Genomic DNA, 15,238 nt, shown 5'->3' on the forward strand with positions numbered 1-15,238 from the left:
TTCTGTACAGACATAACCCTTATTGTACAATTGCAAGAGAAAATAAGGACTAATTTAAATGCTAAACCCTTAAAATAGATATGAATACAATACACACACACACACACACATACACACACATGCAAACATTTCAGCAAGTGAAGCTTGAAAATCCTTCAACAATGGTGGAGTAATAGAGCCAGTAACCTTTCAGGAAGCACCATTTGAGTTATTTTACTTTTACAAATTAATGGTAAGTCAAGATGTCACATCAGTCTGGTCAAGGATTATATGGTTTGTTAGGTATTTGTTTCCAAGACTACATAAACAACCACTAGAAGGAGCTATCTGCTCACTGAATCTAGTAGGGCTATGCTTGGAGTCAAATCAGGCTTTGAAATTGCCTGTTAAAAACAAACAAACCAATTCAGATCCCAAAACCAAAATAAATTACTATTAAATTATCTTTTTGATAATGGTTCCTTCTCAGCATCCTTCCTCACTAGAAAACTATGGATAAAGTGGCATTATAAAATTCTAGTGAGGAAGAACATGTGATTTTATTTTTTAGATTAATTGACATGCTTAATTCATGTTTCTCTGAAACCTAAAACAGACTATTCTATCATGTGTTTTTTAAATTTTAAAAAAGTGAAAATTAATTTGGTTTGTGAAAAATGCATAAACATCAATCACAATATTCAATATAATCGGATAAAGTGCCTTACAGACTATTCAAATGCGATCATAAATGCGATCTGACTGGTAAGTATTTATAGAATTGCAGCTGTAGAGTTCAACTGTAACAATATCCATCACTTTTAGAATACCTAGGATATAACTATCTTAAAGCAATGCACAGCTTGTTGTATTGATACAAGGCAACAGGTCCAGTTCTGAGCTCGTCCCACTACAATGTATTTTCTGCTGCCTAGTTTTGCCCTACTTGCCAGAACAAAATGCTTCTGTAGCTGCACTAGGACGAACTATGCCATTGTTCTTCCACACTGATGTGTACGAGCTGAGCATCCCTGTGATAGCTTGCTCTGGTCACCAGAAGCAATAAATTCATTGTGCTAACTAAAAAAACTCAGAACATATGCTTGTAGCAGTAATACAGAAGCATTTTTTTGTGATGCAGTATCTGCCTAAAAGCAACACCATAACCATATCTGAGAAACAATGCAATTTTGTGATATAATGGTTATAATTTCATAAGATTTCTGTGCCGTAGATAAATATTTGAAAAAGGAAAGCTGAGATATCTGAAGAGATTATCAATTGCCTAAATAAGCTTGGAGGTCTCAATATATGCCCTGCAAGCCATTTGCCCCTCCCCTGATTGGCAAAAGGCCAAACTCATTTACTCCTTCAGTGAGCAACTTGACATGCATACAATCTTTCAAAGAGATCATATGTGCACCGAGGGGGAAAAAATCCTCTTTTTACAAATGGTGTGAAATTAAAGTGCCTGTCCCTGCATCCTGCTCTCCTATCATCTGAAGCTATATTTGTTGCTATAAAAAGGTCTCTGTTGTGCAAGTGTCAGCAGAAACCCAAGGGAACTCCAGTGTATAATGAAAAGCAAATTTCTCACTTTGATCCATCCTCTAAATTACACATGTGCAATTGGCAGCCATCACTTTTGGCAGCAGCTCATTCTCACCATTTCACAGTGCCAATCATTCCATGTTGCTAAGGTGCCTCTAATAATTATCTATCATCTACTGCGCTGCACAGTTCAGTCAAGTGTAAAAGCTTATTCTAAACCCCAGCCTAAGCATTAAACACACATTAATTTTGGCACTTGGTGGAATGAAATTTCCACTGCAGCTCTTTCTTATTTCTGATTAATTCTTTGCAAGCTAAGGGAAATGTGCATCTGAGCTCGGGTTTAGAATAATTTTAAAGATGAGTCATTCAGCTACATTGCACAAGATTTTTTTTAAAAAATATGATTTTATGTATTTCAAAAGCAGAAGCAAATGGAAATTAAAACAATTATGTGGACTTTGAATTTATGTGGAAATGTGTTTAAGAAGTGATCCACCTAAAACAACATTTATTTCACTGGTTCTTTTCTTTGTAACCTTGGAAGGCATTAGCAAGGATCTAAATAAAAAAAGGGGAAGTTTTTGTAAAAAGATCCCAGATGTTTTACATGAAACACAAATCTGTACATCACAACTCATCATGAAATTATCACCCCTACATGTTTCATGTTGGACATATCAGGAACATTATTGTTATTTTTAAACATTCATTCATTCATTCATTCATTCATTCATTCATTTATATATCTTCCATATCAAAACTTTCAAGGACCATAACAACAAAGGTATGAAATTGCAAATTAAAACACATAACAGTAGGGGTTATGCACACTTAGCTAAAAATATAATTACAGTCGTAGTATGTGTACACATAGCCACATAGAAGTATATATATTTATAATAGTTCTATTGTATTCTACCATTTTAAATATCTTTGCAAAGTTTATTTTAGATTTTAGCTGCACAAAGAAAACCACAATCATTCTGTGACAGTCAATTTTTAATTTTCAATAAATGAATGAACAATGCACAACTATCAAGAAAAGTGTAACTCTCCTACACACAAAGCAGCAAAAGGTAATTGTGGTATGTTAACTACCCTACTCATTCTTCCAATAAATAGATGGATGCTCTTCTTCAGAAGCTCTTCCCAGGCGCACAGAGAAAGGGCAAAGCTTCATAAACAAGTGATTGATTAGAAATGGGTTCAACAGAACCTCTCTTTTCTGCCCATCCTGATAAGTTCCTAGCTTGCAAAGTAAATATTCCAGAGCCCTAGGGAGGAGAGTTGTCTGGGCGCATATATGGGAGGAATGCATCGTCCTCCCTTTGTAGTAATGAGTGATGCACTGAAGTGCACATGCAGTCATGATTAGGGGAAAAGGAAAGAGGGCTCCATTGAGTTCCATGCTGATCCCTGCCACTGCATTCTTAGCTGCACTCATGGAGGGAAGAATTGTGTTAACGTTTCTTAAATACTTAACAAAATATTTTATCAATATGCCTTAGAATTTTCAAAAGGGCAAGGGCAAGGACATGCAATCCTTTGATTTCTTTTTAATATTTCTATCCCAAAGTCTAATTAAAATGAAATGTACAAGAGGCAAACAAAGTTGATATTATACACTCCATGGTTCACTGTGCTTTCCTGATTCCACATCTCTCTTTTGTATAGGAAAAAGAAATACTAAAGAGTGGCAAAGTGACATGAGCAGTCCTCCCTCCCCTTGCTCTGACCATCCCTGCTACAGTGAACAGCAACAGCTTGAGTTTTCACTGCTCAGAGGAACCACAGGTCTGCAATTGAGCCCAAGATCCATGAAGAAATAAATAGTTATAACCTTTGAACACCTTGAAAAATTTAGAAGAGTAATTTGGGAGGAGTTTCACCTTTGTGGCATCTAATAGAGACAGCCTCGGGTTTCACTTGGCCATATCATGATGACAAGGTAAACTTATTCTTTGCCGTATACCTATGACTTATTCATGATTTTGCTCACTGAGGCTGAATTTTCCTGTTGTACCAGAGTGAACAGTATGTGCTATGTGTATATCTGCACTGTATTCACAGAGGTGCCACACTCTGTTTAATATCACCCTTCCATATTTGATTCTCTCTCTATCTATATAACTCTATATATGAAGTGCTATTTTTCCTATAAAAAGAGGTGTCGGAACTCACCATGAACTCCTCCCTTGTTCTCTTGTCATGGCAATGGCGCCCACCCAAGAGATGCTAGAACTGAATTCCGGTGAGTTCCAGCCGAAAAATAGCCCTGTATATATTACTTTAAAAAAACCATGTTGCCGTATTTCCTTAGAATTCTTATAATGTAGAAAATAATGTGCAATGGGCACATGAGAACAAATAATATAAACAACTGGTGTTTTGTGATTGCTATTTTACTCACTTTTGGTGAAATAAGCAGATATGAGCACACCTTTGTACCTCTAGATTATAAGGTGCTGACGTGTTTGTTATTAATTTTTTAGGGATATTAAAGTAACTGGGTGCACTAGCAGTTCCAAAAGAGCACTGATATGTGGTTTCAACAGAAAACATAATGTTTGCTGCCTGTGAGGTACAAACTGTTCTGGACCTGGGTCCATGTTCTTAGCCCCAACAAGCAGTCAACATGGGTTACTGCCTACCAGTAGCACAACATATAAAATTCCAGTATAAGGGTGCTTGTATGAACTTGGGTAAGAGTCTTCACGTATGACATCATTTAAGCCATTTGTTGCTCTAAGACAGGATCAGATTTGAGTAAATGCAGTCTGCATAATTGGAGTAGAATTGGGTAGAATCCATAACAGCCTACTGAATGCAGTGACTGCATCATCATTTGAAATGGAATTGCCTTTATTTATTTATATTTAATTGTTTTCAATTAACTACATTTTTAGGCAAAAAAAGTTCCCTGGCAAGCTTATAATAAATGTTAAAAACTTCAAATGCACCAAAAAAATCATAAGACCACCACAGAATTAAACTGGTACAAAATAGGTTTCCAGCCAAACTCTTAATAACTTTGGAAATTCAACAAGATCTTAAAAATTCAATAAATATACGTAATCACCAAAAAAAATTTAAGATCACTATAGTTAAACCTGGGGAAATGAAAAGGTATGTACATGGTGCCAAAAAACAAACAAACCATGAAGGCACAAGGCGAGGCGAGTCTTTGTGGGGACAATATTGCATGACCATGGTGCCATCACTGAAAAGGCCCTCTTCCAAGAAGCAACCTGTAACATTCTCTTTGGCAAGGCCTCCAGACAAGTGCCTCAGATGAAGATCTTAAGATCTGGGTAGGTATACTTTAGTCATTTACTTTAATTCAACCTTACCTGGGTAATGCAAGCTCCAGTGAAAGCAACGATCACGGCCACCACATTTACTGTGAGCTGGAACTGCAGGAACTTGGAAATACTGTCATAGACATTACGACCCCACATTACAGCTTTCACGATGCTGCTAAAGTTATCGTCGGTCAGGATAATATCTGAGGCTTCCTTTGCGACATCAGTTCCTGCAATACCCTGAAAAATGTAGAAGACATATCAAGAATAACTTACGGTACTAGAATGAGAAACAGTGTTTCAATAAGGAATAGCACTTTAGAAGAGAGGTAACTTAAATTGGCTGTTAATAAATAAAACGAGCCAGGAACCAAAGAACCATTAAACTGGTTAGCCTGGTCAAAACTTTAGGAGACTTTAGACTTGTTTTCCTCAACAGCAGTTTCTATGCTGGATACATATTGAACCAATTTGGAAATGTTTTCAATAGCAGTTCGTAATATGGCAAATCTAAAATTCAGTTAGATCTCAATACAGGAATTTGACATCACACTGTCAATAGGCATACTTAAGACAATCAATTCAGCTGAAGTAACAGCAATACATCAACTGACAGATTGCCTACAAGCCTACTCCCAGGGAAATGATGGCACCAAAGCAGCAGCAGATTGGGTGTGAACAGTCTCATAAAATGGTAAATATATTTATCATTAGAGGGAGTTTCAGGGAATATTTTACCCCACCCCACCCCACCCCACTACTGAATGCACTACTTCAACCCCAAAATTGAAACTATTGAATATTCTGGGCAGTCCTGAAAACGAGCATGTTCTTAAATGTACCATTGCAAAGCCAACATCAGCTTTCTTAAGTGCCGGTCCATCATTAGTTCCATCACCAGTCACTGCTACAACCTGCCTCTGCTCCACTTGAGTGCTGTCAATAATACCTGTAAAATATTGCAATGAATTTTAAGAAACTGTGTGGTTGCATGAAAGTATGGTGGATTAAAAAAATTATAGTCTGATGCTGTAATCTGCATGTTCATATGGGAAGAAGCATATTCACAGGTGGACAAACTTTTTACAATCCTTTAAAATTGTGTACATCAATTCACATGTTCCAGCATACCAATCTACTTGATTAAACTACATCATACCTCTCATATAGCATCCTTTTCACACACAGCTCAATGTGCTACCCTATTTCTTCTTTCTCTTCCCTTATTAAGCATTGTCTTCTCAATTCACCTTTGCTCTCTTTTCTTTCCCAGCTTCTAAGAACTGATGGCACTTGCAGAACCCACTGCTGAAGCTAAATCTCATTTCTAGGGCACATACATTGCTATTGTGAGGGCAGAAGTAGTTTTCCAAAGTTATTATTTATATTGAATTGGAAACCTTTTTCAGCTGGAGCACCACATTCCCTTGTGGGCAACCTTCCAGGGTGACATGCCAGCGGCAGGCAGGTCTAGAGGCAAGCATAGGTGGAGCAATGACTGTAAATTTACATTTGTATAGTAGGCCAGTTTCTATACATGCTCACACATCATTTTCTATCTTCCATCTAGGCATGCAAGAGGCATTATCAGAGCTCGCCTCTAGCCACCAGACCTGAAGGCCCACCCCCCTCAGTTTATATACATGAAAAGCCATTGTATAACAAATGGCTAAATAAATTATTACAATTACAGAACAATGAAGGTTATATAAAAAAAAAATATTATTCAGAGTTTTATTTATTTTTTATTTTTATTTTTTAAAAAACCAAACAGTCCAGTCCTTAAACTCTGAGTATTAATAGGTTTCAAATGCCTCACACCACCAGCATGATTTCACAAAATGTTATGGTGATGGTGTAACAGGCATTCAGAGAAAGGTGTTCATTCCTGAGGTGCTCATATCTACCACTTGAGCTTAACATTTATTGAGGGATCCATTAAGCACTCCAATGATCCAGATAATACAAGGTTCATAAAAACCTAACTGCTATTTATATGCGAACATTTAGTTGGAGGCTATATTGAGGTCAAAACTCATACAGATTTATTGGGATTTTGAGGATGTTCAAACAAATTACAAATGTATCCATCTAACAGCAAATACTAAACACTGCTTTAAACATACTTTTGAGCCAAGATACCATTTTCAGTATTTAATTAATTAAATATGGTAAGCAGACCATTTTACTCCTCAAAGAGGAATGAAAAGTTAACACCATTAATGATGAATGAAGGAGACCTTATATTATGCTAAATGTGGTGCCCCTCTGGCAACTGTGTATCATTAAATGTTCAATATATAAGAAGGGTTGCTTTGTATCTTATATTTTTTCAGCTCTAGAGTATTTCTTATGCATCAAAGCTGAGACCCTGGTTTGTCCTTCAAGCAGCAGGAAAACACACATTCAGTCAAAGCTAGTTAATGTTTCAAATAATTTCATATTAACTTTGAAGGGACTACAAAAATACAAAAGCTAAAAATCCTCCCAAGCACAGAAAAGTTCTTCTTCCACTACAGTGGCTATTTAACACACACATGACGCCCCCCCCCCGAAAAAAACGTTCCTTGTTCGGTGTCCTCACTGCAGCTCTAACTGTAGTTATATAGGACATTCAGGGCTGCTTTATTTCTGCCAGATTCATATCCTGCACATGTAAACAACCCTGTTATGATTCACGTGTTTACAGTGCCTCAACTTTGTTGACTGTGTTTTTTCTACAGAATAATTCATTTTACTCCCAGTCTATAATATCCGAATGAGCAATCCCAGAACGTTTATTTACGTTGCTTTAGAATACATTTTGTTTTAAGCTGACTGCAAGACTACCTAGTCTAATCCTGAGAGATGCTGCGGGCACAAACACTTTAATTGGATTTCTGACATTAGAATGTTGGGCTTCTAGGAACGTTCATCTGCGTATCTTCACAAGGATCATTTTACAGCAGACAGCTTGCTCCCTGGTTGCACGGAGAAATGAGATGAGAAAGCCACACACTAGACTTATTACTGGTAGTGCCAGTACTATAATTATCATTAATTTATAGAACACTATCAACGTATGGTGCACTTTACAAAGCAACATAAGCAATAAGGCAGATCAGCTGTGGGAAACACAACAAAGGAAGGGAGGGAGGAATTGAGAGACGTGAGGAAGAGGAAAAGAACACCAGCTATGCAGTTAACCTCCTTTACCTTCATTTTAGTTGGTGAGTAAGAGTAAAAGGTTAAAGGAAATTCTTATCAAAAGAGTTAATGTTGTATTGTGTTGTTTTAAACAAAGTGTATTGATATGTAGGAAATTGTAGTGATATATTTTATTACTACTACTACTACTACTATTACTACTACTACTACTACTACTACTATTACAATTTGTTAGCCACCCTTCTCTCTAGGTCTTAGGGTGGGTTACAATTAAAACAACATTAATATTGAAACGCAACATTAAAAACAGTTTAAAACAACTGAATCTACAAAATCATTTATGTAGTCACAGAAGGGCATATATATATATATATATATATATATAGATGTGCGCATCAGTGGTGCTGTATGTATATGGGTAAATTTGCATTCACCTTTGACTAAAGTGTGCTTATCAGTGGGAGATGAACGAGCAAGGACACGAAGTTTTGGCCATATCTTGTCAATGCGTTCCTGTTCAATCTGAAAGAAATAAGGATGATACATTTGTCAGTCTTTCAGAAACCTTTCCACCACCATGTACCCTTTAGAATAAATGTCACTTTAAGGTTAACTTGTTTCCCACCTGACATTACTAATATTTAAACATCTACCAGGGCTTCCTAGGGTTTTCTGCTGCTCTCATCCTCTGCTATGCTTCGCTCTCTGAGCTATGATAGCCTATTAAAGAATGATTTGTTCCCCAAACAAATTACTATGCTCTATATTGTCATTTTCACCTGAGTAACAGGATAATGTTACTTTCAAGAAGTCATGTTTCTTTCGGTGCCTTTGCAAATATGTTTCTGACCTCTATCATCTGTCTTTCCTGAACCAGCTGCTGCATCAGCTCTTTATAAAGGAAAGAAACTTTTCGTATTCTCACTAAATGTAAATGATTGAACACACAGTAAACAAGCACTGACATGTTTATATTACCACTTCTAAAAATATTAATGCACTTTAGGGACATAGTGAGGATACTGGGTTGTTGAGCATTTTTTGGCCAAAGTTGTTGAGCAAATCGGACATTTTAACAGATTATAGAAAATTCCACCCCAATATGTGTTTTTGACTGATGCTTCCCAGATATATATGGGAAATTCCGGACACATGGCAGCCCTAGCATATAACATATTTGAACAAGACAAAGACAGAAACACCCTGAATCCCTACAAACTGTACAGTCAGCAAGGCTGGTGCATGAAACACAGACATGGACTCAATTGGCATTCAAGGCTAATACAAACCATGAATTAGCACAAATATATAAATGTGGAGGCTGCTTTGCTCCTCCTCTGGACCTGTTGCTGCTGTGCTTCTGTGAGCTAAGACTTGGCTTAGCATGTCATCTGAAACTGGGCTCATAGCTTATTTCCTCCAAACCATGAGCTCTAAACCAAGGACAAACCTCAACTTCAGCTCATGGTTTGTCTGCAGCAAGACAAACCCGGTTTGGACAACACAGCAACACAGAAGGACTGGAGGAGGAGAAAAGTAGGCATGATTTGCTAGCTTTTTAAAGACATACAATCTTAAAAAGAGTACCATCTCTCCCATTCAGAAAACAGGAAGAACGTGAGGAACAGCGCACAACAAGACAAATATGACAGGTTTTGTAACTATTTTATAGAATATTGTATGTTTTGTCCTGACATGACTTACATCTCCTTTCTCATTTCTGATCCTTCGGTTAAACTCTTTCCCCTCAATACAGAGGAAATCTTCTCCAGGGTGAATTATCCCACACTTTATTGCAATAGCACGAGCTGTATTGATGTTGTCCCCTGTGACCATACGGACTGTAATTCCTGCTCGTTGACACTTTCTTATGGCTTCTGGGACCTAAAACAGTGAGATGAATTGGAGGGGAAAATATAAAAAACAAGCTGATCACAATCAGATTTGTATTATAGCAGCAAAAGTACTGTGAGACCAAGAGAGATTGGTTTTCTAACATCTCCAAAAGAAGCATGATGGAGATATAGGGAACACAAGTAAGATCATTTCTTCCTACAACAACTTATACAAGAGACAAATTTGAAATCATTATTAACTTAATGTGCCATCCAACCTGTTATGACTGCCCAAGATGTTTTCCTGATGAAATTTAGCAAAATATAATTACATGTATAGAAACTGACCAAACTGACAGTTCAATCATACTTTAATAATAATGACAGGGAAGGTCTTGAGGGCAGCAGGCTGGCTTAGGGGATGTTTGGCAGGTCACATGGCACACATAGGTTTGTCCTCCCAACACCTTGCCACTGCTCCCTGCTTAATGGAATGGCCAACCCTAATAAGTTACTGCTTGCAGAATATGCTGTATTCCTGCTATTGGTTTAGGTGGTCATGCAACTCTTTTATAGGCATTAGAAACAACTAGAAACCTAATGAAAAATTCCCCAAAGGGACTGAAAGCCTCTTATGCAGCAATGATGAACTGAAAATAAAATTCTGAAAGGTTCACAATAGAATACTATCCTAACAGCACCTAACAGTAGATGTATATGTTACATCTCACAATTTTAAAGCAGCAAATACAAATTCAGGACCGCCTTACCAGATTATCTGAGCTCAGCTATTCCAATAATAGCACCAAGGAGAAAAGGCAATGGGAAGACATGCTCTCTATCCTCTATTCAGTGGCTTAAAAAAAATAAAAATCCCTTGCCAATACTAAAGTCATTATGAATAAGTTATAAGCCTACAAAAGATCACTCAAGGAGAATTTATATTTGAAAATCAGCATTATGTCCTGAAAGCACAGATATATTGCTAAAGCTCAACATAATCAATAGGCAGATGGCAGACTGCTTGGAAGCCCTACGTAAGCTGTTTCAAGCTACGTGAAGGAAGAGTGTACTAGAGGCATTAGAGATAAACATAAATGTAGTAAATAAATAAGTACCAGTGGAACAGCTTATGGAAGTTGTGGTACTTTCACAGCATGGATGTAATGGAATCAGTGCTCACATTCTGCTACATATCCACATTCAAGAAGTGTGGATGGGAAATAATGACTGGTAAAGGAAGTGCACTCGGTGCATAATCAGAGTTAGGACTGATACACTTGTGATACAATCTTGAGAAAAACCAAGTAAGAAATAGGACATTAGCATGAACTTTCACTAACTATAGTGTGAGGCACCACACTGTAGTTATTTATTAGAACATTTTCACCCACGTCTAAGTCCTCAAAGTTGCTAACAACCACGGCATATGACATAACATGATATGGCTGAGGTTAGGATATTGTTATGATATATTTTCTTTAAAAGTTAATGTATGAAAAGGTTCAGAAAAGGGCAAACAAAAATGATAAAGGGGGTGGAGTACTTCCCCTTTGAGGAAAGGCTGAAGTGTTTAGGACTTTTTATCTTAAAAGAATCCTGCCAACCTAGCAGTTCGAAAGCATGCAGTGCAAGTAGATAAATAGGTACCGCTCCGGCGGGAAGGTAAATGGCGATTCCGTGCGCTGCTCTGGTTCGCCAGAAGCGGCTTAGTCATGCTGGCCACATGACCCAGAAGCTGTATGCCAGCTCCCTCGGCCAGTAAAGCAAGATGAGCGCCGCAACCCCAGAGTCGTCTGCGACTGGACCTAACGGTCAGTGGTCCCTTTACCTTTACCTTTTTATCTTAAGAGAAAAGACATGTGAGTAGCGACATAATGGAAAAAATGTGGGAAAAATGGATGGAGAGAAGTTTTTATTCCTCTCTCATGGGCATACAATAAAGCCAAATGTTGGAAGATTCAGCATAAAAGAAAGCACCTATTTACACTGCACATAGTTAAACTACTGGACTCACTCCCACAAAAGGCAATGATGGCTACCAGCCTGGATAACTTTAAAAGAAGATTAGACAAATTCATTAAGAATAAGACTATCAACAGTCCAGTTTGCAGGCTTCCCTCTGTGAGAACAGGACATTAGACTAGATGAGCCATTGACATGATCCAGCAGGCTCATTTTAGGTTCTGCTTTAAACAAGAGAAATTAGAAGATGCTCAAGAACTAATGCAGGCCAGGCTATAAACTCCTGTGTTTTTTTAAAAACTGTTCCTAATTCAGATTGTAAAATAATACTTTACGTACAAGTATACTTGTCCTGTTTTGGCATTGACAGATAGTGATTCCTAATTAAAGATCTAACTAAAATGATATAATTTTCTTTCCTTTGAAGAAATCATGATGAATTTTAAACAATAAACAGGTTGCTCCACGACACACAAACTTATCTTCAAATCTCACAGCTTTCTGTTATCCAGAAATTCGTTGCTACAACTATATGAGATCGAAAACGAAAACATCTTCCAATTTTGGGCACATATTGATTGCAAGACAACATGAAGAGAAATGCCTTATAAACTGCATGCTTCCAGTTTTAACTTTCATTTTACTATGATTTTTCTAATCATTTAAACTAGCATAACCCACCAGCATCCACAACCCAGTTTAGAAACCTAAATAGCTTATATAAAACAACTGTTGATTAATTTTCCAAAAATACTTTTATGAAGTTGTAATTCAATGAATAAACAGGGTATGCAGTAATGAGGCTTCTAACCCTCCTGCAGAATTTTGTATGTTAAGATCCCCATAGAATATCGATGACTTTTTTTATATAAAAGACTGAGTTATGTAATTAACTGTGCTGAATTATCCCTCATGAAGCTCTGTTTAGGTGTTACAACCTGAATAATACTGAAGGTGCACTAAGAACCCTTTCAAGGTACAACAGAGATCATTAGAACCACAGAACTGAACTTCTATTAGCAAAGTAGTGCACTGAAAACATTTAATATATGTATATAGCTTTGATGTATGATACCCCATCAATCAATGACTACTGCTATTTAAAACCAAAGGCTCTGCAAACACAGCAGAACTCTATGCACACAATAGTGCTCCCTCTTCCACTCCTGTCCCCTCCAGACCCCTGTGCACCCTTGAATTTTGGGGGCACATGGGGGAAACAGGTGTCCCATTGTATCAGTAGAATGCTGCTGGCATGGCATTGGATGTGATCCAAAATGTTTTCTTCTATAGAGTAACACAGAAAAGCTGAGAAATTTCTCTTTATATAAATTTGAGTAATCATAATGCCATCCTGGCGTACCACACCTCTCTCGATCCTTCTAAGGCTAATAACATCATGTGGGGAAGCAGCCACAATCCTATGCACAAGAGACATACAGACATGCAGACAAAGAAGCTAAGCTATAGGGCGGCAGGGGCCGGTGTGGCTTCTACATAGAAGTCGACAAAGTCACATTGAAAAGCTCTTCAGATTATGACACTTTGTCTGCAGATTTGTTGGCTTTCTTGAGTGAAATCCTATATGTGGCTACTTAAAAGCAAGCCCTACGAACTTCAAGAAAATTGACTCCAAGGTATAGGATCGCTTTAGATGACAATGCTAGGCCCCAGAGGTGGGGTACCTCAGACCCAGGGACTGAATGCAGCTCTCCAGGCCTTTGTATCTGGTCCTCTGACTCCTTACTCCTCAGGTCACAACTCCCCCTGCTCAGTGATTTCCTTGAGTGCTTTTACCTGCCTGAAATGTGATCTTTAACTATGATAGTGCCTCTTGCTTGCCTAGATGGAAAGGCAGGTGGTGGGGGGGTGGAATGACAGAGTATGCAGAAACTTCCATCTTCTGTGTGACTGAAATATAGCCTACTGTACATATTACACCAGTGTTGAAAGGTCTGCATTGGCTCCCTATTACCTACCAAGCCCAATTCAAGGTTTTGTTGTTGATATTTGAAGCCCTAAGCAACTTGGAGCCAAGATACTTTGCAGACTGCTTCTCCCAGTACAGACCAATCTGTTCTTTAAGATATCCCAAGGAGATCCTATTGGTTATTCAGTGACCAGAGGATTCTTCTTGGGATGCCTTCCCTCAGGTAATTTGTGAGGCAGAGACAGTAATCACCTTTCAATAACTCTTTTTAAAAAATTACCCAAGTTTTCCTGCACTCTGATGCTTACCTTTTTACATTTGCTTTGTGCACAGCACAGTTTTATTTGTGATGTAGAGTTATGTTTCTATCTTGTTTTTTAAATCACGTTTTAAAGATAATTTTATTGAATGGTGTTTCATAGTGTAAACTTACTGTAAACTGCTTAGAGATTTTAAATATTTTAAGCAGTGCCTTTTAAAAACAGATAAATAAACAATGACATCAGTTGTTCTGCCTCTGGAACCACCCACCACTGGCATGCAGCCCCTGGAAGGCTTTCCACAGGGTAATGTGACCTTCAGGGTGAAAAAAGATTCACCACCCTTCTATACACACTTAGCTGGAAGCAAATCAGTGGGGCTCACTTCTGAGTAACTCTGTATAAGATTGCACTTTTAAGTTTGCCACATTTTTAGATACTGTTGGAAATGCTGTATGGAAGACCAAAGTGCATTGGCAGGTCTTAAGAATACAGCCATTTTACCGCAGGGGGAAAATGAGGAATTGTCACATGACGCCTGCTAGGAAAGAAACAGCCAAAGTTCTACCACACACAAAAAACGTCTACCAGAAATTCTTCTCAGCTTTCAGTTGGTCTCAGTCACTCACATAATTAATTTGACTTAGTAATGTTCCCCCGTGACTTTCTAAATATCAGCTCTGGGTGCCCATGTGCAACAAACAACCATAATATTTTATTGCTTAATTTAAAAGAGATGAGAATCACCTTCCCACTATCCAGACAAATGTGGTTACCTCTTAAGCTGTTAAGAAAGGAAATCATGCCCAGGGCCATGCGGTACAAGGTGTGAAATCTCCAGAAATATCCCTACTAAAATCCAAAATAGGGTTTGTTTTCTTCAGAAAGTTGCATTCTAAAACAAAATGACTACCTGCATCATTTTGCCCCTTAGGGTAAAAAGCAGCTCAGAGGGGCCATTTCTATAAGAAAAGCAGTACTACACAGAGGAAAAGAAATGTGCCCCCTTCCAGTCAGACTGCAGCATCAAGGCAATTATGGGTTGAACAAATGTTTGCTGTGGGGCATTTTTGACAGATAGGTGGTGCCACCCACCTGCAAATCACCTGATGTCATTATGATGCCAAGTGACAACTTCTTAAGGGCTTGTTGTCACTGAAGGCACACTGTCACCCTCAAGCAGCTGTCAGCAAGCCCCACTTAGCAAGGAATAATCAGGAGAGCACTTTAAACTTCTGATAGTTCCTTTGCACCATGTCTTTACTT

At 38.0% G+C, this 15,238-nt stretch overlaps 1 protein-coding gene and 1 long non-coding RNA gene across 17 annotated transcripts in view; one reads left to right on the top strand and one right to left on the bottom strand.

Annotated features, from left to right (window-relative positions):
* Positions 1-15,238, top strand: part of LOC310757877 — a 518,075-nt gene that overhangs the window by 70,963 nt on the left and 431,874 nt on the right. The window lies entirely within an intron of this gene.
* ATP2B2 (ATPase plasma membrane Ca2+ transporting 2) overlaps positions 1-15,238 on the bottom strand; it is a 353,226-nt gene that overhangs the window by 35,637 nt on the left and 302,351 nt on the right. For all 16 annotated transcript variants that reach the window (XR_014545439.1, XM_083603273.1, XM_083603266.1 and 13 more), the window contains 4 exons: positions 9,687-9,866; positions 8,417-8,504; positions 5,678-5,784; positions 4,884-5,075 (listed from right to left, as the gene is read on the bottom strand). Coding sequence is in view for 15 of the 16 variants with exons in the window: in XM_083603273.1 (XP_083459399.1) it covers positions 4,884-5,075; positions 5,678-5,784; positions 8,417-8,504; positions 9,687-9,866 (567 nt within the window). In the remaining variant the exon portion in view is untranslated. The remainder of the gene's footprint in view (positions 1-4,883; positions 5,076-5,677; positions 5,785-8,416; positions 8,505-9,686; positions 9,867-15,238) is intronic.

The sequence above is a fragment of the Podarcis filfolensis genome (assembly GCF_964270895.1).
Source record: "Podarcis filfolensis genome assembly, chromosome: 2".
Classification (NCBI taxonomy): Eukaryota; Metazoa; Chordata; class Lepidosauria; order Squamata; family Lacertidae; genus Podarcis; species Podarcis filfolensis.